Source organism: Nannospalax galili, unplaced genomic scaffold, assembly GCF_000622305.1.
Source record: "Nannospalax galili isolate Female #2095 unplaced genomic scaffold, S.galili_v1.0 scaffold1077, whole genome shotgun sequence".
In the NCBI taxonomy this organism is placed as follows: domain Eukaryota; kingdom Metazoa; phylum Chordata; class Mammalia; order Rodentia; family Spalacidae; genus Nannospalax; species Nannospalax galili.
The window spans coordinates 1158251-1182892 of NW_008340429.1; the positions used below are offsets into that span (position 1 = coordinate 1158251).

The 24642-nt window shown below is 43.0% G+C and overlaps 1 protein-coding gene across 13 annotated transcripts in view; it reads left to right on the forward strand.

The window, feature by feature from the left end:
- LOC103736114 (protocadherin gamma-C4) overlaps positions 1-24642 on the forward strand; it is a 177030-nt gene that overhangs the window by 33661 nt on the left and 118727 nt on the right. For 2 of the 13 annotated variants that reach the window (XM_029564698.1, XM_029564697.1), the window contains exon 1: positions 14242-16821. The exons of 4 other annotated variants lie outside the window; for them this stretch is intronic. In XM_029564698.1, coding sequence (XP_029420558.1) covers positions 14443-16821 — 2379 coding nt within the window. In that variant the 5' untranslated portion in view covers positions 14242-14442. Of the gene's footprint in view, positions 1-3441; positions 6044-9468; positions 12067-14241; positions 16822-19523; positions 22095-24642 lie in introns of those variants that run through there. 7 more of the 13 variants (XM_029564700.1, XM_017798791.2, XM_017798795.2 and 4 more) reach the window with 7 other exon arrangements.

The following is a 24642-nucleotide window of genomic DNA, read 5'->3' on the forward strand; positions in this document are numbered from 1 at the left end:
AAGATTCACTATGTTATTCTCCAAGAGCTGGTGGGGAACCTTGCCAAAGATCTGAGGCTGGGCTTGTGGGATTTGCCTACTCAGAACCTAGGAGTTAGTGCAAAGAAAAAATTTTGCAGTGAACACAGGAGGATTTATTTGTGAGCAACTGTACAGATGGAGAACTGATTTGTGGCCAGAAGTTGACCTATATAATATATAAAAGTTATTGCTGAAAAGTCTTTAAACTTGTATCATCTAAGTGTGCTGATCAAGACTATCAACGCCAACCCACTGAACTTTAGCAGAAATATCACTGATCTGGAAATTAGTGAAAAAGAGCTGCCTGGAGCCACCTTTGCCCTAGAATCCTTATAACACTATAATGTAGGTGTCCGTTCATTTCAGTTCAAGAGGAGAGCTGGGATGGCAGAAAACACTCAGTGCTGGTACTGAAATCTCCCCTGAACAAAGAAGTTCAGTCCTGCCACTACCTGGTCTTCATGGCTGTGGACAGGGGAAGCCATCCAGAAGCTGCGCCACCCAATTCAGGGTAGCTATTACAGATGAAAATGATAACCCTCCCCAGTGTTCAGCTGAGGCTTATACAAGATCACTGTTTCAGAGAGTCTGTCTGTTGTCTGCTGGTTACTAAGAGTGATGGCCACTGACCAGACTGAGATGATGCACTACTTTTCAGTGTTGATAAGGCAGTGAGACAAACTGGGCAGTGAAAAAAAGGGGAACTTGCCACTTTGAAGAGAAGGAGAGCTACACAGTTGAAGTAGAAGCAAAAGCTGGTGGAAGTCACAAAGCATATCATAAATATAAATAGATACTTTGGATGAAAATTACAATGTTCTTGCTGTGCGTGGTGGTGCACACCTTTAATCCCAGCACTTGGGAGACAGAGGCAGGTGGATTTCTGTGAGATCGAGGACAGCTTGGTCTACATAGTGAGTTCCAGCCCAGCTGGGGCTGTAGGAAAACCCTGTATCAAAAAGACAAAGGAAGGAAGGAAGAAATGGAAGGAAGGAAGGAAGGAAGGAAGGAAGGAAGGAAGGAGAGGAAGGAAAGGGAGGGAGGGAGAGAAGGAGGGAGGGAATGAGAGAGAGAGATGGAGAGAAAGAGAAAAGAGAATTACAATGTTCTGGAGATCACAATAATTTCTGAACCTCAACATACATAGGAAGATGCTCAGCTGGGAACTTGGGTTGCTCTGTTTAAAACTCATGATTCAGATTCTGCTTCTAATGGAGAAATTCTTTGCTGAATAAAAGGAAATTTCCCATTTAAAATAGTTCAAGATGCAAAACACATATTGAGGTAGATAATAAATGAAGCCCTAGACAAGGGCAGATCCAGAGCACAGTGTCATTATCACAGTGGAGGACAAAGGCAATCTGGCCCTTTCTTCCAGCACAAGCTTCATTCTGTGCATTCTGACATTAATGACAACACTCAGTTTTCCACCAGGCCTCCTATGTGTTCCATGTAACTGAGAACAATCCCTTCTGAAGGAGCCTCCATTCCAGAAGTCAGCCCTTTGGATCTGGATTTGGGGACTATTGGCCATGTATCCTACTCCATGTTGGTGGCATTAGGGTTGTTATCCTGTATGTCCCTGAATGTCCCCAGTAGAGTTCATACACCATGAGCACTTCTTCAAGCTGATCCTGAAAGCCTGTATTCAGGGCTCTCCAGTATGCAGGATGAATGTGAGCATGCTCACTGCTGGTAGGCCACCTCAATGACAGTGCCTCAAGAATGATGTACCCTGTGCTGAGGTCCACCAGCCCTGATATCCTCTACACAGTTCTGCTCACCACAGACAGCCTGGCTACCTGGGCATTAAAGCTGTGGTGATAGACTCAAACCCTGAGCACAGTGCCTACGTGTCCTGATGTGTGACTCTCTACAGCTTAGGACTGCTCATTGGAGAGGCTTGTAGTGGACATACCTTGGATGACAAGGATGAAGCCCATCACTAACTTCTGATTGCAGTGAAAAATGGAGGTCAACCACCTCTTTCAGCCTCTACCGCACTCTCTAGTCTTTGTAGACAGCTTGCAAAAAATACTTATGGACCTTAGAGATCATCTAAACCACTGGGACTCCCAGGGCAAGATGAAATTTTACCTTGTGGGGGTCTTGGCCTTGATCTCTGCTCTTTCTCTTTGCCATGCTTATAGTGATTGCCATGTGTCTGTGATACTCTTATAGCCACACCACAGGAGCCCGTTTTGAACTTGATCTTTGTTCCAAGCTTGTACATAGAGTTCTCCCCGACTACAGTGAAGGGATCTTGCCATATTACTACGATGTATGAACTGCCTCACATTCTTTGGACACTGAATTTTTAACTTCTCAATACAAAGATGCTCCACCACAAGACCTTTCATGTGTTGAAGTCTTTGGGTTTGAAAGTTCCAATGATTAAAACCCAAATGTGACTTTAATTCAACCAATGACTTCAAGTGGCAATTTTCTTCAAATCTTTCCTCCATAAAGATAGTTGGGATTCAATTAACTTAGAGATTAAAAACCACAGAGTATGCATTGATTCTGCTGTGTTATATCAGTTTTTCTGGGCATAGAGTACAAGGTAAGAAAATCCTTTGTAGGCTTTTCTGTGTTGCAGTTGCTCTTCCATAGAAGGTCTCCTTGTAGTCTTGTTGTCGTTGTCAATCCTAAAACAATATAATCAAAAACATTTTAATACACTAGTGTGTCTCACACTGTCATTATGAGACAGTGTCTACTTTTCTTTGCAGTACTGGGCCTTGAACCCAGAGCATTGGGCATGCTTACTCTAACACTGAGTTATACTCTCAACCACAGGCTTCATCTCCTGAATTAAACACAACTCTTCACAATTAAATGGCACACTTACTTTCAGTACAGTCAACCATAAATATGTTTTGTACACTATAATAAACAAAACTTTTGTGTAGCTTGTATGTTTTCATTTTCTCTACATTTTAAAAAAAGAATGCATAAATGTAGCCTATGTTACAGCCGTTCTTTAAATATTAACAAAAACAGATGATGATATCTAAAAATGGCAACTATGGCGATTACTGACAATGTAGTATATTGATTCAAATTGTTCTCATGAGTATCATTGTCCTTAACTGAAAACAGGCAAATGGAAATAACCATGGGTATGATAATTCGACTTCCAGGAAAGTGTAATACCGTTTCTTTTTTCCAAGATTCTAAGATATATTTCCTCCCAAAAAATAAATGGAAGTTTTCAGGGAACACTTAAAATTATTTGGAGTCAAATATTTTATTCTTCTAAGTGTTTCGCTGCGTTGGGGAGAGAAATATGAATGCCATCTCTGTAAATTTAGCCGAAATAAAATTCTCTTCACAAAACGGGTGCAGTATTAAGTTTGGACTCTAAGTGTCGCTGTTCCCTCACGGGGGCAAGAAAATCAGTGGGAACTCGTGAGTTGGATCCTCCATCCACAAAACGGATCAGACCCCAAAGCTGTGCAGCAATTCTGACCAAAAATGGCTCGCAACTGGTCTCTGTGTATTTAAGGACCTAGACTTCTAATTCTGCGGATTACAAAGTGCTGCGGACCTGTTCTTGCTTCCAGTGGTAGCTGGGGACATCTATAGTAAGCCAGTCATGGCGGCTGTGCAGAGGCGCCCGCCCTTCCGCGAGCTGCTCTTGGTTCTCACTCTCCTGCGGTGGCTGTGGGGCACTGAAGCTGGGCAGATCCGCTACTCTATTCATGAGGAACTAGAGAAAGGGTCCTTCGTGGGGAACATCTCCAAGGACCTGGGGCTACAACCCCAGGAGCTGACGGAGCGCGGAGTCCGCATCGTCTCCAGAGGTAGGTCGCAGCTTTTCTCTCTGAACCCGCGAAGCGGCAGCCTGGTCACCGCGGGCAGGATAGACCGTGAGGAGCTCTGCGCTCAGAATGTCCTGTGTCTGGTGGGCTTTAACATTCTTGTGGAGGATAAATTGCATCTTTATCCCGTGGAAGTGGAAATAGTGGATATTAATGACAATGCACCCCGATTTTTAAAGGAAGAATTGGAAGTGAAAATTCCTGAAAATGCAGCTCAATCCTCTCGTTTTCTACTAATGGAGGTCTATGATCCTGATGTGGGTATGAACTCTCTTCAAAGCTTCAAGCTCAGTAGTAATCGTCACTTCTCAGTGGATGTGCAAAGCCAAGCCCATGGGCCCAAGTACCCAGAGCTGGTGTTGGAGCACACCCTGGACAGAGAGGGACAAGCTGTTCACCATCTGGTCCTTATTGCCATGGATGGTGGTGACCCTGCCCGCACAGGCATGGCACAAATTCTTGTAACCGTCCTAGATGTGAACGACAATGCTCCAGTGTTTACTCAGCCTGTCTATCGTGTGAGTATTCCTGAAAATCTGCCAGTGGGTACACCATTTCTATCAGTAAATGCCACTGATCAAGATGAAGGAGTTCATGCAGAAATAAAATATTCCTTTGTGAAGATCACAGAAAAGATCTCACAGAATTTCTGCTTGGATGTATTAACTGGAGAAATTTCCACTTCTGCAATTCTAGATTATGAAGATTCGGAATTTTATGAGTTGGTTGTTGAAGCCCGGGACCAATCAGGTCTTCAAGACAGAACAAAAGTCTTAATAACCATCTTGGATGTGAACGATAATGTACCAGAAGTGGTTGTTACATCCGGGAGCAGGACAGTTCCCGAAAATGCACCTCCAGGAACAGTAATTGCTCTTTTTCAAGTGTATGATAAAGACTCTGAACTGAATGGCCTGGTAACATGCTCCATCTCAGGAAGTCTTCCCTTCAAATTGGAAGAATCATTAGACAATTATTACCGATTAGTGACAAATACAGTACTAGACCGAGAAGAGATATCCATGTACAACATCACTGTGACAGCCACCGACAAAGGAACACCACCTCTGTCTACAGAAAGACTCATCTCCTTAAGTGTGACAGACATTAATGACAACCCACCAATTTTCTCCCACTCATCCTACTCTGTTTATGTCCCTGAGAATAACCCCAAAGGCATCTCCATCTTCTCTTTGAGTGCGCTGGACCCTGACAGTGAAGAGAATGCCCAAGTTATCTATTCTTTGGCCAAAGAAACCCATGAGGGTGCACCTCTGTCCTCCTACCTCTCCATTAACTCCAATACTGGTGTTCTGTATGCATTGTGCTCCTTTGACTATGAGCATTTTAGGGAACTGCAGCTACTAGTGATAGCCAGTGACAGAGGGAACCCCCCACTCAGCAACAATGTGTCCTTGAACTTGTTTGTGCTGGACCAGAATGACAATGTACCTGAGATCCTGTACCCTGCCCTCCCTACTGATGGTTCTACTGGTGTGGAGCTGGCTCCACGCTCTGCTAACCCTGGATACCTGGTAACAAAGGTGGTAGCAGTGGACAAAGACTCAGGACAGAACGCCTGGTTGTCCTATCGCCTTCTCAAGGCCAGTGAGCCAGGGATTTTCTCAGTGGGACTACACACAGGTGAGGTGCGCACAGCAAGAGCCTTGCTGGACCGAGATCCACTCAAACAGAGCCTGGTGGTGGCTGTGCAGGACCATGGCCAGCCCCCTCTCTCAGCTACAGTCACACTCACTGTGGCTATGGCTAATAGCATACCTGAAATCCTGGCTGATTTAGACAGCCTTGATCCCCAACACAACTCTGATGCCTCAGACCTTACACTCTACCTGGTGGTGGCAGTAGCTGCTGTTTCTTGCATCTTCTTCACTTTTGTTATGGTGCTGCTGGTGCTCAGAGTGTGGCACTTGCATAAGTCAAGATTACTGAAAGCTGCAAGGGAAGGTTTGTCAAGTGTGCCCACTTCACACTTCGTGGGTGTTGAGGGGGTACATGCTTTTCTGCAGAACTATTCCCATGAGGTCTCCCTAACAGCAGACTCAAGGAAGAGCCATCTGATCTTTTCCCAACCCAACTATGCCCACACACTCGTCAGTCAGGACGGATGTGAGAAAAATGAGCCTTTATTGATACAGGAAAATACAATTTTTTGTAAGCAGGAGGACTCCCTTGCTCAGGTAAGGTTATTGCCTTTATTTTTTAAAAAACAGGAAAATTTAATGTTCTCTTTGAACACTGCTTTTCTGTGTTTTGTAACATATATATTATAATATATATTATAATATATATTACAGTTTGCATATAAAATGTTCCTCAGAGACCTGAGGCTTGGTCTCCAATGCAAGCAGTGATCAGAGGCAGGCTTTTGGAAAGGTATTGGATTGTAAGGACCATGATCTCATCAATGGGTTAATCCGTTGATGGATCCATGATAGAATGGACTATTGGGAAGTAATGGAAGATGTGGAAGGTGGAGTCTAGCTGAAGGAAGTTGGCTGCTTGGGGCCACAACCTTATATTGTCCCTGGACTTTCACTTCACTGTTGCCATTGCCATGAGGTGGGCAACCTTCCTCAACATCATGTTCCTTCTGTGATGTCAACCCTCACCACAGCCTAAAAGCAAAGAAACCAGTCTACAATGAACTGGAACCTCTGAAACCATGAGTCAAAATAAACATTTCCTCCTTTAAGTTGATTTCTCAAAAGTACTTTGTCACATCACTGAAAAACTAAAACAATATAATTTTAATATCTTTATTCTTACCAACAGATCTCTTTTAAGTCTTTTCTTGATTTTCATAGAAAATTTTTAATTCACTGCTCTAGATTTGTTTAATCTTTTGTCCAGCAAACCATTTTTACCTTTGATTTTGTGCATCTCATTTCCTGGGGCTTTTCCCCTATTATATGATATATATATATGTAATTTTTTCTATATTAAAAAATAGAATTATAGTCTCGGCTAAATGACACTGAGATCTGTTTTCCACTTTTCACAATATTACCTAGTACATGCAGATGTTTTCCAAAATTGTGAAGCTTCATCACATAAGAAATGTTTTCCATTTGTTTTTGTTTTGTTTTGTTTTGTTTTTGAGATACTGTCTTCTATCCCAGGCTGGCCTCAAACTTGGATGACCTTGAACTTCTGACTTCTCTCTTCTACCTCAGGGGTATGCACTTCCACACCTGGTTTATACATTGCTGAGAATCAAACCCAGGGCTTTTGTGCAAGCTAGGCAAGCACAAGACCAACTGACCTACAACCTCAGGCCCTTCTCCCTCCCCCCCTCTTCTTCCTCCTTCTTCTTCTTTACATTTAGCCATTTTAGTGAAAGTTATATGTACAGTTTCTTCATTTCTACATCTCAATAGTTTCTTCTTTATATTTACCATTTTGCTTTCCTACTTGATGAAATTTGGCTTGCTGTTCAAAATCTTTTTGTGGCCTTTGCCTAGTTATAGCCTGGTGGCAACCTCCTTGCTGGGGTAAATGCCAACATAGAAAGCTGTGCTGTTAGTATTTTCCTGCTGTACCCATTCAATGTGGATGACATATTTCTTTATGTAAGGCTAGACTACTTTGCCAGTCTGCTGTCCTTTATCATGCCTTCTCACAACCTCAACTTCATCCTTTCATGTGGGCGCAGACCAAATGCTATGCTTCTGTCTCAGTTCTTTGGAAAGGGGAAGACATACTCTTCCAAATGGTAGAAAGTTCATTGATGTGCCTTTTGTGGTCCTTGCTTCGATTAAAAGTCACAAATAGCTTGAACTTCATTTTGGCTGCTGCTGCTCCACTAATAGCAGCAGAAAGGTCCTTCTTACTTCTTCATGAATTAAACTTTAAGAAAAAGAATCATTGTTGCCTGCAGCAGGGAATACTTAATATTTGATGTTTAAAAACTGAATAATATGCCTAAAAACATCTGCCATTCATTAGAACCAATGAAAATCCCTATGATCTTCCAATTAATCCTAAAAAATTTATGTGTAGCACACAATTTTGGGAAAATGAGGTAAAACAACTCTATGAAATCTTTTTCAAACAATACAGTAATATAGTAAACACATACTTGATGACATCACCATTATGGTAATTGTTGGATTGCTAAATAAACACAATAACCTGATCCAGCCAAGCATGGTGACACACACCTTTACTCTCAGCACTTGGGAGGCAGAAATGGGGAATCGCTATGAGTTCAAGGCCAGCCTGATCTACATAGTGAGTTCCAGGCCAGTCAGGGCTATGAGACCCTGTCTCAAGTAATTTATTTTTTAGACGAAGTCTGGAACTCTTTGTGTGGTCCATACTGCCCTCAAATTTATGATCCTCCTGCCTCCACCTCCCAAGTGCTAGACTACCACCATGCCTGACTAGTTTATGCTTTTAAGTAAGATGATAAGAGTGATATATGTTTTCCTAGGCCAATATTGTGCTATTTGCATTTCTGTAGTTACTATGGAAGTATTTCTTTCCAGTCATATATTTGTAAGCCTTATTTGTTTGAACATCGGTGATATGATTCTTTAATTTTATTTTAAATTAGAATTTAATATTAAATTTTAATTTTAAACAAGTTGTGTCTTGCACATTAGTCATGTGAATCAAATGGTCTCCTATACAAATATGATGATTGTTTTAGAGACTTCAAGAGGACGAATGCTATTTTACTATATCATCAATGTAACATTGTGAATATCCATCAACATAGCCAAATCTAGCTAGCTGGATGTTGTGGATAATAGGTTGGACTATTTTAGCCTTTTACCCGAGTTTCCTGTGACCATTTCATTTAAACAAATAAAACATTTCACTGAAGAACAATCTATCAAATTGTACTCTCACAACAGCCGTGTGAACTGACCAACTATAAACATCCTAACATCATCGCAGATGTCTAAGTTCTGACTAAATGAAACTTTTTGACAATCTATCACACAAAACTATTAGAGAGCTTGAGCATATATTGAGTTTTGAATCATCGGGGAAGAAAGTCTACAAAATTATCTGGCAGTTTTATCATCTGTGTAACACCATCTATTTCTGATCAAATTTCTATTGAGTTGACAGTTGTCAAGGGGAAAGAATAAAATATTGGAGCAAATCATTGTGGAAAAACCTGCATCTTTGCCAAGGAAAGAACTCCGAAAGAATCGGTAGAAAAATTCAGAGAAGATAATGTATATTATATAGATATATATTTACATGAGGTAAATATATATTTGAATAATGTTTGTTTTTACATGCAATGGCTGAATTTTCTCTATCTACAATAAAGTATGAGTTCGTACTCAAGATAGTAACTTCAAAGTTGCCATGTGAAAAAGATCTTTAAAACGTATTTGGATTTGTCAGTAGGCATCCATGAACACAGATGCACTAATTAGGTACCTTAAATGTATCTTTAAAGTATATCTGCGATATCTGAAGTGAAGAAATTTAAGTAAACGGAAATTTTGAAGAATAAAGCAATTTTCTGTAAAATCAGTTCCTTTTGCTTTAGTATGGTGCAGTAACTTAATAAGGACTCTGTGTGCCGCTGTTCACCATCCCGGGGAAAGTGGTGCCTGAGATCCGACAGAACCACGGAGTTTTACAGAGCAAAAAAAGGACAGACTGAGACCGGCTCTCTTCCAAGCTGCGCCAAACTCAAGCCTTTGTGAGGCTGGATTCTGGGCTTCTCTTGCGCATACTGGGGTCCACACCGACACACCTGCATTCAGAAGCACACTCCGAGACATCTCAAAGTCCGAGCAAGATTTGAGGAACAATGACGACTCGGCAGAGGGGCGGAAACTACAAAGGATTTCTGCTGCTCTCCATCCTCCTGGGGACCTGGTGGGAAGCCTGGGCAGGACAAATTCACTATACCGTGTCTGAAGAGACAGAGAAAGGGTCTTTTGTGGGTTACATCGCTAAGGATCTGGGACTAGAGCCCCGGGAGCTGACGGAGCGTGGAGTCCGCATCGTCTCTAAAGGTAAGACTCAGCTTTTCTCTCTGAACCCACGCAGTGGCAGCTTGGTCACCTCAGGCAGGATCGACAGGGAGGAGCTCTGCTCTCAGAATGCGCAGTGTCTTGTGAGCTTTAACATCTTGATGGAAGATAAGATGAATCTTTATCCTATAGAAGTGGAAATAATGGATGTTAATGACAATGCCCCTAGATTCTTAACGGAAGAAATAAGCATAAAAGTAATGGAGAATGCAGCTCCCGGCATGCGATTTCCATTGAAGGAGGCTGTAGATTCAGATGTGGGCACGAACTCCCTCCAGAGATACCAGCTCAGCCCCAGTCGCCACTTCTCCCTGGTTGTGCAAAGTGGAGATGATGGAACTAAGTACCCGGAGCTGGTGCTGGAGCAGGTTCTTGATCGGGAAGAAGAGGGGATTCACCACCTCGTCCTCACAGCCTATGATGGCGGTGTTCCAAGCCTATCTGGCACCACTAGCATCCATGTGACTGTGGTGGATGTGAATGATCACACACCAGTCTTCTCTCTGCCTCGGTACCAAGTGACAGTCCCTGAGAACGTCCCAATAGGCACAAAGCTTCTCACAGTAAATGCTATCGACTTGGATGAGGGAGTCAATGGGGAAGTGACATATTCTTTTTGGAAAATAACTCCAGAACTTCTACAAATGTTCCATCTGAGCTCCCTTACAGGAGAACTGTCAACTTTAAAAGGCCTAGATTATGAAGAATCCAGCTTCTATGAAATGGAAGTTCAGGCTCAGGATGGTGCTGGTAGTCTGACAAAGGCTAAAGTACTCATCATAATTTTAGATGTGAATGACAATGCCCCAGAAGTGACTGTAATGTCTGTAAGCAGCTCAGTCCCTGAAGATACACCTCCTGGGATAGTAATTGCTCTGTTCTACCTCCAAGACAAAGATTCAGGGAAGAATGGTGAAGTGACCTGCACTTTTACAGAACATCTGCCTTTTAAATTAGAACAATCAATTGATAATTATTATAGGTTGGTCACAGCACAAAACTTGGACCGGGAAAAATTCTCTATGTACAACATTACACTGAAAGCCACAGATGGGGGAATTCCTCCCCTGTCCACAGACACTCAAATATCCATTCATGTGTCAGACACCAATGACAACCCACCTACCTTCCTCAACTCCTCTTACTCTATCTACATTCCTGAGAACAATCCCAGAGGTGCCTCCATCTTCTCAGTGACTGCACATGACCCCGACAGTGACCAGAATGCCCAGATCACTTATGCCTTAGTTGAGGACTTCATCCAAGGGGTGCCAGTGTCCTCCTACATTTCCATCAACTCTGACACTGGTGTCCTTTATGCACTTGGATCCTTTGACTATGAGCAGTTTCAGAATCTACAACTAAGAGTTATTGCACATGACAGTGGGGACCCACCTCTCAGCAGTAATGTGTTGTTGAATCTCTTTGTGCTAGACCAGAATGACAATGCACCCGAGATCCTGTACCCTGCCCTTCCCACTGATGGCTCCACTGGTGTGGAGCTGGCTCCCCGCTCTGCTGATCCTGGACACCTGGTGACAAAGGTGGTGGCAGTGGACAAAGACTCAGGCCCAAATGCTTGGCTGTCCTATTGCCTGCTTAAAGTCAGTGAGCCAGGGCTCTTCTCAGTAGGGCTACACACAGGTGAGGTGCGCACAGCAAGGGCTTTTCTGGACAGAGATGCTCTCAAACAGAGCCTTGTGGTAACTGTGCAGGACCACGGCCAACCCCCTCTCTCGACCACTGTCACACTCACTGTGGCTGTGGCCAACAGTATCCCTGATGTTCTGGCGGACCTGGGCAGCATCAAGACCCCCAGTGACCCTGAGGATTCAGACATCACCCTCTACCTGGTGGTGGCAGTAGCTACCATTTCCTGTGTTTTCCTTGTCTTTGTCATTGTGCTGCTGGCACTCAGACTGTGGCATTGGCACAAGTCACGCCTGCTTCAAGTTTCAGATGGTGGGCTAGAAGTGCCTGCCTCACACTTTGTAGGTGTGGATGGGGTTCAAGCTTTTCTACAGACATATTCCCATGAGATTTCACTCACTGCTGACTCTCAAAAGAGCCACATTATCTTCCCTCAGCCCAACTACGTGGACACACTTATAAGCCAAGACAGCTGTGAGAAAAGTGATTCTTTGTTAACATCTATAGATTTTCAAGAATGTAAAGGTGAAGCCCCAAGTCTCCAGGTGAGTTCATTTCTTCCTTTACACTTTCTTGTGCATCTATATGTGTGTGTATGCAATTTCTTATATGTGAGAAAGTCCACATGCACATGTGTGCCGAGGCCAGGAATTGATGTTGGGTGTCTTCCTTGATCGTTCTCCACATTACATATTGGAGAAGGTCTCTCATTTGAACTCAGAGCTCACCACTTTAACTAATCTGTCTAGGAAGCTCACTCCAGGGTCCCATCTCCACCTCTAGCGCACAAATGGAACGTCATGTCCATCTGACGCTTACATAGTGCTGGAGGTCTGAACTCTGGTTCCCATGTTTTCAAGGCAAGCAATTTACTGCCTGAGCATGCTGAAACCCCCTAATAAAATTTCAAGTGTTGTAACTGTATTTGAGAATAGACAACTACTACGTCTTTACACAGGACTCCAGTATGTTCTTTTAGTGGTACATTCATGTAAAGAATCTGTGGCCTCTCCAAAGAGAGGAATGGGAAAGCTGGCTCTATAAAATAACTATCTCCTACCCTCAAACCCCAGACCAGTATTCACATATTTTTTTGTTCTTTGGGGAAAAAAATGATTAGAAATAACTGAGCTTGGGGACTGATCATATGATGTAGTGGTACTATGTGTATCTAGAAGAGGCATATGACAAGGTAATATTAACTCCTGGGACCCATTGGATGCTAATTGAAAGGTCTTTTTTCTCTACTGTACTGCTATATTTGGTAGCATTTTCCATATAAAGAACTATTCAGTAGCATGAGAGAATATTCATTCCTGTGGTGTTCAGATGTGTACTCATTTAAGAAAAGGATAGTATTACATTTTTCAAGGAAAGACTCTGTGCTGTAAATAGGGTCACCAGATATAATGAGAAGAAAATGCCCTAGTCAACATTTATTAGATTCTTTTAAAATATTTTTGATTGAAGGGTAAAAGTTATTACTAAATTCAAGGAGCTTTTGAAAGCAAGGTTTCCAGGGATGCTTCCTTCCAATTCTGAGGACATCATGGACTATAACACAAGTTGCAGAGGTGGGGAGTACTAGAGATTCAGAGATCTTGGTGCCTCCATGTTGCAAGACAAAATAATATTCCCATTGTAACTTGAATGTGGATGTCATAACTTAACTTATAATGAGGATAACTATGTAATGGAAATAGCCTAACTTTTTAGGCTTGTATCATGTCTTTACCTGAGTTAGTGGAAACAAGAACGAATAATATTACTGTAAGAAAATCACTGAAAGTGTTTTTGGAAAAATGAGATAAATTGTGTAATAAGTATCAATTGTGACTTTTAAGAAAACACATTTCTAATTTATTGATGCTGTTTTTAAAAAGATGAAGTAGGGCTGGAGAGAAGGCTCAGCAGTTAAGAACACTGGCTGTTCTTGCAGAAGACCTGGGTTTGAATCCTAGTACCTACATGGCAGCTAACAACTGCCAGTAACTCCATTTCCAGGGAATCCAACAGCCTCTTCTGTCCTCCACCAGCATTGCACGACACGGGTGCATTACCTGCATGCAAGCAAAACACACATACACATAAAAATAATAAATAAAACGTTTTTTTAAAAAAGATGAAGTGAATTAGGTTGGACATACCTAGAAAAGTAGAGAAAATCATTAAGGATAAAAAGAAATTATTCACCATACTTCTGCTCAATAAATATTCAATATTATTGCGCTGTGAAATTAGGCCAACTTTGTGTTGCAGTCATTTTTGTATCAGGAATGTGAATTTAAAGACCAACGCATGATCATGTCAACAAGTATTTATGCCTTTAATTTACCTAATTTCCAAAAGCACTGGATATTTGTAATAAAAAGCATTTCTAAGAGTACAGCTTTTGAACACTACTAAATACATACAAGTACCAACGAAGCTTGATCTGTTAGACAATTATACTACTAGTTTAAAAAAAAAAAAAAAAGCCGGGCGTGGTGGTGCATGCCTTTAATCCCAGCACTTGGGAGGCAAAGGCAGGTGGATCTTTATGAGTTCGAGGCCAGCGAGTTCCAGGACAGCTGGGGCTATAACCAGACCCTGTCTCAAAAAGACAAGGGGAAAAAAAAAAAAAAAAAAAAAAAAAAAAAAAAAAAAAAAAGAGACTACAACTCCCAGAAGGCCCTGGGGTCTTTTTTCCTCTCCACCTCATAGCCTCAAGATCTCTTCGCGCAGCCGCACAGCGCTTTCCACGGCAGCCCTTTCTCAGACCAGCCCTTTACTCCGCTTCTTCGCGGGGGGGAAAAAGAAGAATCGCTTAAGGACTAGAACTGGAATTAAGGTCCATTCGGAGCCCCGAATATCGGCAATACAGAGCTTCCTCCTAACCCGGCGTCTCCAGGCTGGTGAGCAAGCTAAGCCGAGCAAGAAGGATGGGGTGCGGCGCTGCGGAGAGGGGCCGGGTGCAGACGCGGCCACTGCTCTTTCCCTTCCTGCTGTCTTTGTTCTGCCCCGCGCTCTCGGAGCTGATCCGCTACAAGATCCCCGAGGAAATGCCCACGGGCTCGGTGGTGGGGAACCTCGCCAAGGACCTGGGCTTCGGGGTGCGGGAGTTACCGACTCGGAGACTGCGCATCAGTTCAGAGAAGCCTTACTTCAGTGTGAGCATGGAGAGCGGGGAGTTGCTTGTGAGCGGCAGGCTAGACAGGGAGCAGATTTGTGGGAAGAAGCCGGTTTGTGCTCTGGACTTTGAGGCTGTTGCTGAAAATCCACTGAACTTTTATCACGTGAGCGTAGAGCTCGAGGACATTAATGACCACGTGCCGAAATTCGCGCACATTTCCTCTGAGCTACACATAAGTGAGTCCACCAAGCCAGGGGCGCGATTTATCTTGGGCTCTGCCCACGATGCAGATATTGGAACCAACTCGCTGCAGAATTACAAGCTCAGTCCCAATGATCATTTTTCACTCGTGAATAAAGAGAAGTCAGATGGCGGTAAATACCCTGAAATGGTATTGAAGACACCTTTAGACCGTGAAAAACAGAAATCCTACCACTTGACCTTGACTGCTTTGGACTCTGGGCATCCGCCCCTCAGTAGCACTGCACAGATACAGGTCCTAGTGACTGACGCCAATGATAACCCTCCAGTGTTCAGTCAGGACGTATACAGGGTGAGCCTTCCAGAAAACGTGCACCCAGGAACCACTGTGCTTCAAGTGACTGCCACGGACCAGGACGAGGGAGTCAATTCCGAAATTACTTTCTCTTTCAGCGAAGCTGCCCAGATCACCCGGTTTAAACTGAATTCTAATACCGGGGCAATGACTACTATAGACACATTAGACTTCGAAGAAGCCAAAGAGTATTCTGTTGTTTTAGAAGCAAGGGATGGTGGAGGAATGGTTGCACAGTGTACGGTGGAGATAGAAGTCCTAGATGAAAATGACAACGTCCCGGAAGTGTTATTCCAATCTTTACCCGACCTAATTATGGAGGACTCCGAGCCAGGAACACATATCGCTTTACTTAAAACCCGCGATAAAGATTCTGGACACAATGGAGAAGTTATTTGTAAACTGGAAGGCGATATTCCATTTAAAATATTCACTTCTTCAAAAAACACATATAAATTAGTGACGGACGGGGCTCTAGACCGTGAGCAGAACCCCGAGTACAATGTAACTGTCACAGCCACTGACTTGGGCGACCCGTCCCTCTCCTCCAGCTCAAGTGTCACCTTGCGTATTGGTGATGTAAACGACAACGCCCCGATTTTCCATCAGGCCTCCTACTTTGTCCACGTGGCTGAGAACAACCCGCCTGGAGCCTCCATCGCTCAAGTCAGCGCCTCTGACCCGGATTTGGGACCCAACGGCCGGGTCTCCTACTCCATCCTAGCCAGCGACCTGGAGCCAAGGGCGCTGTCGTCCTACGTGTCTGTGAACCAGGACAGCGGAGTGGTGTTCGCGCAGCGCGCCTTCGACCACGAGCAGCTGCGCTCCTTCCAGCTGACACTGCAGGCGCGCGACCAGGGCTCGCCAGCGCTCAGCGCCAATGTGAGCATGCGCGTGCTGGTGGGCGACCTCAACGACAACGCGCCGCGCGTGCTCTACCCCGCGCTCGAGCCCGACGGCTCCGCGCTCTTCGACATGGTGCCGCGCGCCGCCGAGCCTGGATACCTGGTCACCAAGGTGGTGGCGGTGGACGCCGACTCGGGACACAACGCCTGGCTGTCGTACCACGTGCTGCAGGCCAGCGACCCCGGGCTCTTCAGCCTGGGGCTGCGAACGGGCGAGGTGCGCACAGCGCGCGCCCTGGGCGACAAGGACGCGGCCCGCCAGCGCCTTCTGGTAGCTGTGCGCGATGGTGGACAGCCGCCCCTCTCGGCCACCGCCACGCTGCACCTGATCTTCGCTGACAGCCTGCAGGAGGTCCTCCCAGCCCTCAGCGATGACCCTTTGCCCTCTGACCCCCAGGCCGAGCTGCAGTTCTACCTGGTGGTGGCCTTGGCCCTGATATCTGTCCTCTTCCTCCTTGCGGTGATTCTGGCTGTTGCCCTGCGCCTGCGAGGCTCCTCCATCACCAAGGCTTGGGACTGCTTTCAGTCTGAAGTTGTGGTTCCTCCCAACTACAGTGAGGGGACTCTGCCTAATTCCTACAATCTGTGTGTTGGACACACAGGAAAGACAGAGTTTCATTCCCTAAAATGTAGTGATCAGTTGAGTTCAGGACAAGATATACTTTTCAGTGATTTTGCCGGGACCTTGTTTCCGCTTTCTAATTCCAATGAATCAACCTCCCATCAGGTGAGTTTCCAGTAAGCATAGCCAGCTTGCTTCTCTCTTTCCATTCAGTTCTTTGCATTTGCAGGGAAAAAGAACTTTCAGATCTAGTGAGTTGTTGTAAACTAGTTACAGTGATGTAGCTAAGTGCTAGAGCACTTTCCTAGTATGCTGGAGGCCCTGGTTCAGTCGCTAAGATCAAAAAAATTGAGTCAGTTAAAAAGCTGTCACTTAATGCCTCAAAGAATAGGGAAAGTAGGAACAGTTGCATGCTTATGGGTAAGTATGTCCTACCAACCTCAGATATTCAATAAGGTTTTACTTACAGTGTAAAAAATGTTCTCTGGTGTTGGCCTTTTTAGAAGTTAATGAGATTTCTCCATGATTTTTTTCTTCCTAATGCTTAATACCACATAAAATGAATACTTTTTGTAACCTGACCACACTATAAACATAAAAAACAGTTGGCAGCCTAGTCTCCATAGCAAGTTCCAGGCCAGCTGGGGTACAGGAAGACCCTGTCTTAAAAAGACCAAGAAAAGGTCATTGGAATAATCTTCAAAGCAAAAACATCTGCTAAAAATAGATATTTTTCTTTGCTGATTTAACTAGTATGGTTTCCACAGTATGTTTTGTTTCTTGTGTTTACTTTTTTTTGGTCTTTTTGAGACAAGGTCTCCTTGTAGCCCCAGCTGTCCTGGAACTCACTATGTGGACCAGGCTGACCTTGAACTCACAGAGATCCACCTGTCTCTGCCTCCTGAGTGCACTTCCTTTTTTCCAAAAGTTCCTAAAATAAGCTATCTTAAGCTCCAGTTTTAGCCATGGGACCCTAACTAATTTTATGCAGTATATTATGTGTGACTACTTATTTAGCAGAAGGTTCATTATACTAATCAGATGATCTAATGCCAGTCAGGCTGTATACTGCATGTGAATAATCCCAGCACTTGAGAGGTAAAGACAAGGCCAGCCTTGACTACATGAGTAGCTGCTGGGAGGTCAGCCTGCTCTACATGAAACCCTGCCTAAACAAACAAACAAACAAACAACAACAAACCAGAAGATAAAAGCAGATTCTTCTTGCTTGAAGCATGGGTTTTTTCAGGGTTTATCTATATTGAAGCTCGTTCAATAGGCTCTTCCTTCAAAGACAATACAAACCATGCTTTGCCTATGTTGCCTCCAATGTACTCTGACATATAATGTTTACATTTATTAGTAGTATTGTTTGTGTGTTCATAATGTGGGGGAGTCATGTGCTGTAGACGGCACAGGAAGTCTTTGTGGAGTCGGTTCTATCCTTCAGCCTTTACATTGGTTCTAATTATTGAACTTATGTTACTAGGCTTGTGCACCAAGTGCCTTTATCCTCTGACCTGTGTTACCATATTCTAACATATAATTTTAAATGTTTTCTTTGGTGCTCCTAAAACTAACATATCTAGAGGTCTTCTAATTATTCTACTATGTCTAGGCGAGAAATAGTCTTGAATTCTTCAAATTTTTAGACAGATTTGCCAATCTGATATGCATATAAAGAAATATTAATGTTTACAAAAGATCATAGTGCATTGCCTCAACCTTTTGCTAGGTAGTCCATAGCAAATGACTTCAATTACTGACCACTCCACACAATATTGAAGGAAAGCATGTTTGTAGTGGCACCTTCTGTTTGACTTGCTAAATCATATGTTCCTCACCTGTTGTTCTTTTGATCAAAGTTTTTTAAAATATTTTATTTATTATTTTTATTTTATGTGTATGTGTGTATTGCCTGCATGTGGGTAAGTGCACCTGTGTTATGCAGTGCCTGAGGTGTTACAGACAGTTGTTAGCTGCCATGTGGGTGCTGGGATTTGAACCCGGGTCTTCTGCAAGAGCAGTGTTCTTAACTGCTGAGCCATCTCTCCAGCCCTTGATCAAAATTTTTTAACAGAGCTAAAACTGTGCAGGGGTGTGTGTGTGTGTGTGTGTGTGTGTGTGTGTGTGTGCGCACACATGCACACCTTAAAAGGTAGTCTCATATAAAATTAATTATCACTCTTTGGTGAAAGTAGGGGATATCGGTTTGCTTTGGGTTGTGTTTTCATTTTTTTTCCTTTCAAGTATTTTCAACCAGCAGTAAATCAATAATTTAAATGAAACAGCAAAACAACATAATCTCTGGTAAAAACTTGAATTATGAAAGCATTTGTCCTGTTAAAATTTCACAATGTTAACTTGAAACAATCATTGATGTGTAATCAAGATGACATTCAGAAAGAAAATTTGAACAGCAACAACTTTATGAAAATCTACTGTAATGATTACTTTAAACCAGATAAAACATTCATCTCAAATAGATCTATTTTCATCTAAAAATGAGCTCATTCCCAGTGACAACTAGAGTTCTTATTGAAGACATTCACACAAAGCTAGAAAAATGGGAAGTAAAATTGTCATATTTGCTTTTAGATGAGCAAATGTAGTCTGGGTAACTTAATATAATGCTACCCCACAAATCTGATAATTAATGCTTTATACAACTTTCGCCACCCTTTATCCCACACTCATTTGCAATGTCTTTTAAAAACATGGATTCAGGCACAAAGTATGTAGCAGGTCTAAGTAATTGCATCTAAGTGCAGTAACGATTTAGGACTCAAAGCGCCGCTGTTGACCTACTGGAAGAGAAATGAAACCGAAAAGCTTTCCATTCTCAGTGCTCAAATCACAGGCTGGCGGATTCCACAATCCGACCGCTGGACTGCAGTGAAATTCTGCCCCTAAATCTGGGGCTCTCCAGCTTTCTGTGACATTATTATTTCCATCACCACAGCCAAAAAGGTAAGCCAGAGAAGACTCTGAAAGGAATCTGCAGCAAATGAACAATGGCTGCTTCCAAGAATCTCCAGGGACGCAACGAGCTGGTGCTGTTGTGGGCACTAATGTGGCCGCTGTGCAAGAACGCAGTAGGACAGATTCGCTACTCGGTGCCAGAAGAGACGGACAAAGGCACCATCGTAGGTAACATCTCCAAGGACTTGGGACTGCAGCATTGGGAGCTGGTGGAGCGCGGAGTCCGCATCGTCTCCAGAGGTAGGTCGCAGCTTTTCTCTCTGAACCCGCGGAGTGCCAGCCTGGTCACCGCGGGCAGGATAGACCGCGAGGAGCTCTGCGCTCAGAGCGCGCGGTGTCTTGTAAATATTAACATCCTAGTTGAGGGTAAAGGAAAACTATTTGGGGTAGAAGTCGAGATAACTGATATTAATGATAATAATCCGAAATTCTATGTTGAAGATCTGGAAGTAAAAATTAATGAAATCGCGGCTCCTGGGGCACGTTATCCGCTCCCGGAAGCTGTTGATCCGGATGTGGGCGTGAACTCCCTACAGAACTACCAGCTCAGCCCCAATCGCCACTTCTCTCTGGAAGTGCAAACCGGAGACGACGGAACTATAAACCCAGAACTGGTGCTGGAGCGCATGCTGGACCGGGAGGAAGAGGCTGTTCACCACCTGATCCTCACCGCCTCCGACGGCGGCCACCCCCGCCGCTCCAGCACAGCGCACATCCAGGTGACAGTGTTGGATACAAACGACAATGCCCCTGTTTTCGACCAGTCGATTTACAGAGTGAAAGTCCTAGAGAACGTGCCCCTGGGCACCCTGCTGCTTACAGTGAGAGCTAGCGACCTGGATGAGGGCGCCAACGGGAAAGTGATGTATAAATTCCGGAAAATTAACGAAAAGCAATCATTGTTATTCCAGCTTCATGAAGATACTGGAGAGATATCAGTAGCAAAAAATCTGGATTATGAAGAATGTTCATTATATGAAATGGAAATACAGGCTGAAGACGTGGGGGCACTTCTGGGGAGGAGCAAAGTGGTAATTACATTAGAAGATGTAAATGACAATAGACCAGAAGTGACAGTTACATCCTTGTTTAACCCAGTGTTGGAAAATTCTTTTCCTAGTACAATAATTGCGTTCTTGAATGTGCATGACCGAGACTCTGGAAAGAATGGTCAAGTTGTCTGTTACACACATGATAATTTACCTTTTAAATTAGAAAAGTCAATAGATAATTATTATAAGTTGGTGACATGGAGCTATTTGGACAGAGAAAAAGTCTCTATGTACAATATCACAGTGATAGCCTCAGACCTAGGAGCTCCACCTCTGTCTACTGAAACTTACATCACCCTGATTGTGGCAGACACTAATGACAACCCTCCCAGTTTTCCTCATACCTCCTACTCTGCCTATATCCCAGAAAACAACCTGAGAGGTGCCTCCATCTTCTCGTTGACAGCACATGACCCGGACAGCCAGGAAAATGCACAAGTCACCTATTCTGTGATGGAGGACACCATACAAGGAGTACCACTATCCTCTTATATCTCCATCAACTCAGACACCGGAGTCCTATATGCACTGCAATCTTTTGACTTTGAGAAGATCCAAGACTTGCAGTTACTGGTGATTGCTAGTGACAGTGGAAACCCACCACTTAGTAGCAATGTGTCACTTAGCCTGTTTGTGATAGACCAGAATGACAATGCACCTGAGATCCTGTATCCTGCCCTCCCCACAGATGGCTCCACTGGTGTGGAGCTAGCACCCCGATCTGCAGAGCCTGGATACCTGGTGACCAAAGTGGTGGCAGTGGACAGAGACTCAGGACAAAACGCCTGGCTGTCCTACCGCCTGCTCAAGGCCAGTGAGCCAGGACTCTTTTCTGTTGGGCTGCATACAGGTGAGGTGCGCACTGCCCGGGCTCTGCTGGACAGGGATGCTCTTAAGCAGAACCTTCTTGTAGGTGTCCAGGACCACGGCCAGCCTCCCCTCTCAGTCACTGTCACTCTCACTGTGGCAGTGGCTAACAGCATCCCGGAAGTGATGGCTGACTTGAGCAGCATCAGGACCCCTGAGGCACCAGAGGAGTCTGACCTCACACTCCACCTGGTGGTGGCAGTGGCTGTTGTATCTTGTGTCTTCCTTGCCTTTGTTATTGTGCTGCTAGCACTTAGACTTCAACGTTGGCAGAAGTCTCACCTGCTCCAGGGCTCCAGAGGTAGATTGGCCCCTGTACCCCCCTCACACTTTGTGGGCATTGATGGAGTACAAGCTTTTCTGCAAACCTATTCCCATGAGGTGTCCCTTACCTCAGGCTCACAGACAAGCCACATTATCTTTCCTCAACCCAACTATGCAGACATGCTCATTAACCAAGAAAGTTCTGAGAAAAACGATTCTCTGTTAACCTCAATAGATTTCCATGAAAGGAAAGATGAAGCTACTTGTGCTCTGGTAAGTTCAGTTCTTTGATTTTTCTTTTCTCAAAAGAATTTTGAAGTATGTCACAAGCGTTTGTGTTTATTTTAATTATTATAATATAAAAATTGAACACATAATAGTCATAGGTTGTTGGTTTGTTTGTTTTCAAGAGACTTGGCTAAGGCCTGGGGATGTAGCTCAGTTAGTGGAGTGCTTGCATAGTCCCAGGCTTCAATCCCCAGCACCATATAAACTGGGCATGGTAGTACAAGCTTACAATCCTAGCACTTGGGAAGAGACTGCAGGAAGATCAGAAGGTCAAGGTCATCCTCAGATAAGTGTTGAGTCCAACATGAGCCTGGACTATAGGACATTTTGTCTAAAAACACCAAAAAAAATTTATAAAGGCTCTTGCAAAAGGCTTCAATCAAGAGATTGTTCAACCTTTTTAAGTTTTTCACTGTTTTCAAACACTCATTCAATTAAGAATTGCCTACCAGGGCTGGAGAGATGGCTCAGCAGTTAAGAACACTGGTTGTTCTTGTAGAAGACCCAGGTTCAAATCCCAGCACCCACGTGGCCGCTAACAACTGTCTGTAACTCCAGTCCCAGGGGATCCAACAGCATCTTCTGTCCCCTGTGGGCATTGCACAACACAGGTGACTTACCTACATGCAGGCAATACATGCATACACATAAAATAAAAATAAATAAATAAACAAAATTTTAAAAAAAGAATTGCCTACCACACACAGTAAGTTTTCTACGCACACACATGTATATACTAAGTTAGGACTGCAAGAAAGTAATTGAGATTTCTGAATCCTTAGTAATTGTCTTAGTCATCATCAAGGACATGTCATAATACTAATGATTATATTCAGCTTATAAATAGGCTCGTCAAGATTGCCCAACTTTAATTATCTTTTGAGGCTTGCTTCTGCAATACCATCCATCAAAAATTTACTGCTTTTTATTATATTTCAAACCATAAGCACATTTTAAAGTATGGATCTTGGTGGGAGGTGAAATTGGTTCCTGAATGTTGAGTGTATGTGTGGATGGCCACCCTTCTTTGGGTATATACCAATAGAAATAAGAAATCCAAAGTCTAGATTAGGAGTTAATCTTCCCTCCAAAAGAAAAGCAACAAAAATAAATCTGGGATAAAATATCACTTCAAACTCTTGAGAGTGACTTCTGTAAAACACTAAAGGACCTGTTTCAAAGTATTTTAGAGTTTCCATGAGCACTTTAGGTTATGTATCCATATGAAATGTTTGGAGTTTATGAATGATGATTTAGGAACATAAGTTTCATATAAACAAATTCTAAACAACCTGACCAATTCCAGAAAAAATTATCCCATCTGAACTATATTATTTCTTACAGCATTTGAATAAATGCTAACTCCTAATATGTTATCATTCAAAAGTAGAAGGCAAGATAAATCCTTTGTTATTATTGAAGAGAATATTTCCCGAGGATTATGCAGTGTTCCATCCCATGTTGCATATGCAGTGGAGTAGGAATTAACTTCAAATTTCCTCAGCATCTGGGTACACATTCATATGAGGAGACAACTCATATACCAACTCAATTATTGGCATTTTATAATTTTGTAAAGAGTAAAGAAAGTTTTCACATTAGAAGAAAAAAATCCTACAGACTCTATAAACATTCCTGATTTTTTTAATTACAAGTAGGAGGCAGGGGAACAGCTCAATGGTAGAGCCCTTCCTTAGCCTGTGTGAGGCTGGTTCTGAGCCCCAGCATTGTAAAAGGTAATGAACTAATAAACTAACGAATGGAGCATGAAGTTAGACAAGATGCCACTGTACTCAGTAAATTTATAAAAATATGCTGTATTCCTCCAATTTCAATGTCATTGTGTCATTATAATGTAAGCACATAGGTGGAGAATAGTGTCATCTGGTAGAATACTCTTTAATGGCTTTGTGTTGCAGAATAAATGATCATTCCCCCAGTAACTTTTAAGAATGAATTAATGTAATAGAAAGAGTAGGAATAATAACTATGTAATTTGGAGATACAAAAAAGAGGGACTTAACAGGGTTGACTTGACTTACTATCTTGACTACATCATAGAGACAATCTTATTGAACAACTATTTCCTGAAATATATATATATTCATGAAGCTTCATGGAAAGAATGTTGATCTTATCAGGAAGAGAAGATGTTTGATAATTGGTACAGGATTGAACAACTCAACAAAATAACTTGCAAGAGTACTGCTATTTCCAAATATTATGAAACAGCATTGATTGACTTAAAATGTGAAAGAATCATAAATGAAAGAGGAATAAAAGTAGTTTCAGCATGTTATAACCAACAAAGAGATGTTTGTGAAATAAGTAAGAATCTCTGAGTGCAAGACTAGTGTCTCATTCTTATTAAATTGCCACTCAAATGGACAACACTTAGCCTTAAGTAAGCATGCAATGCATGTAGGGTGGTGAACGAATTGACCAATATATGTAGGTTTACATAAAAACTTAACGTGATGTTTCCAACAATCTGGAAAGAAGGAAAAAGATATCTAAAAGGACTTTACACTTT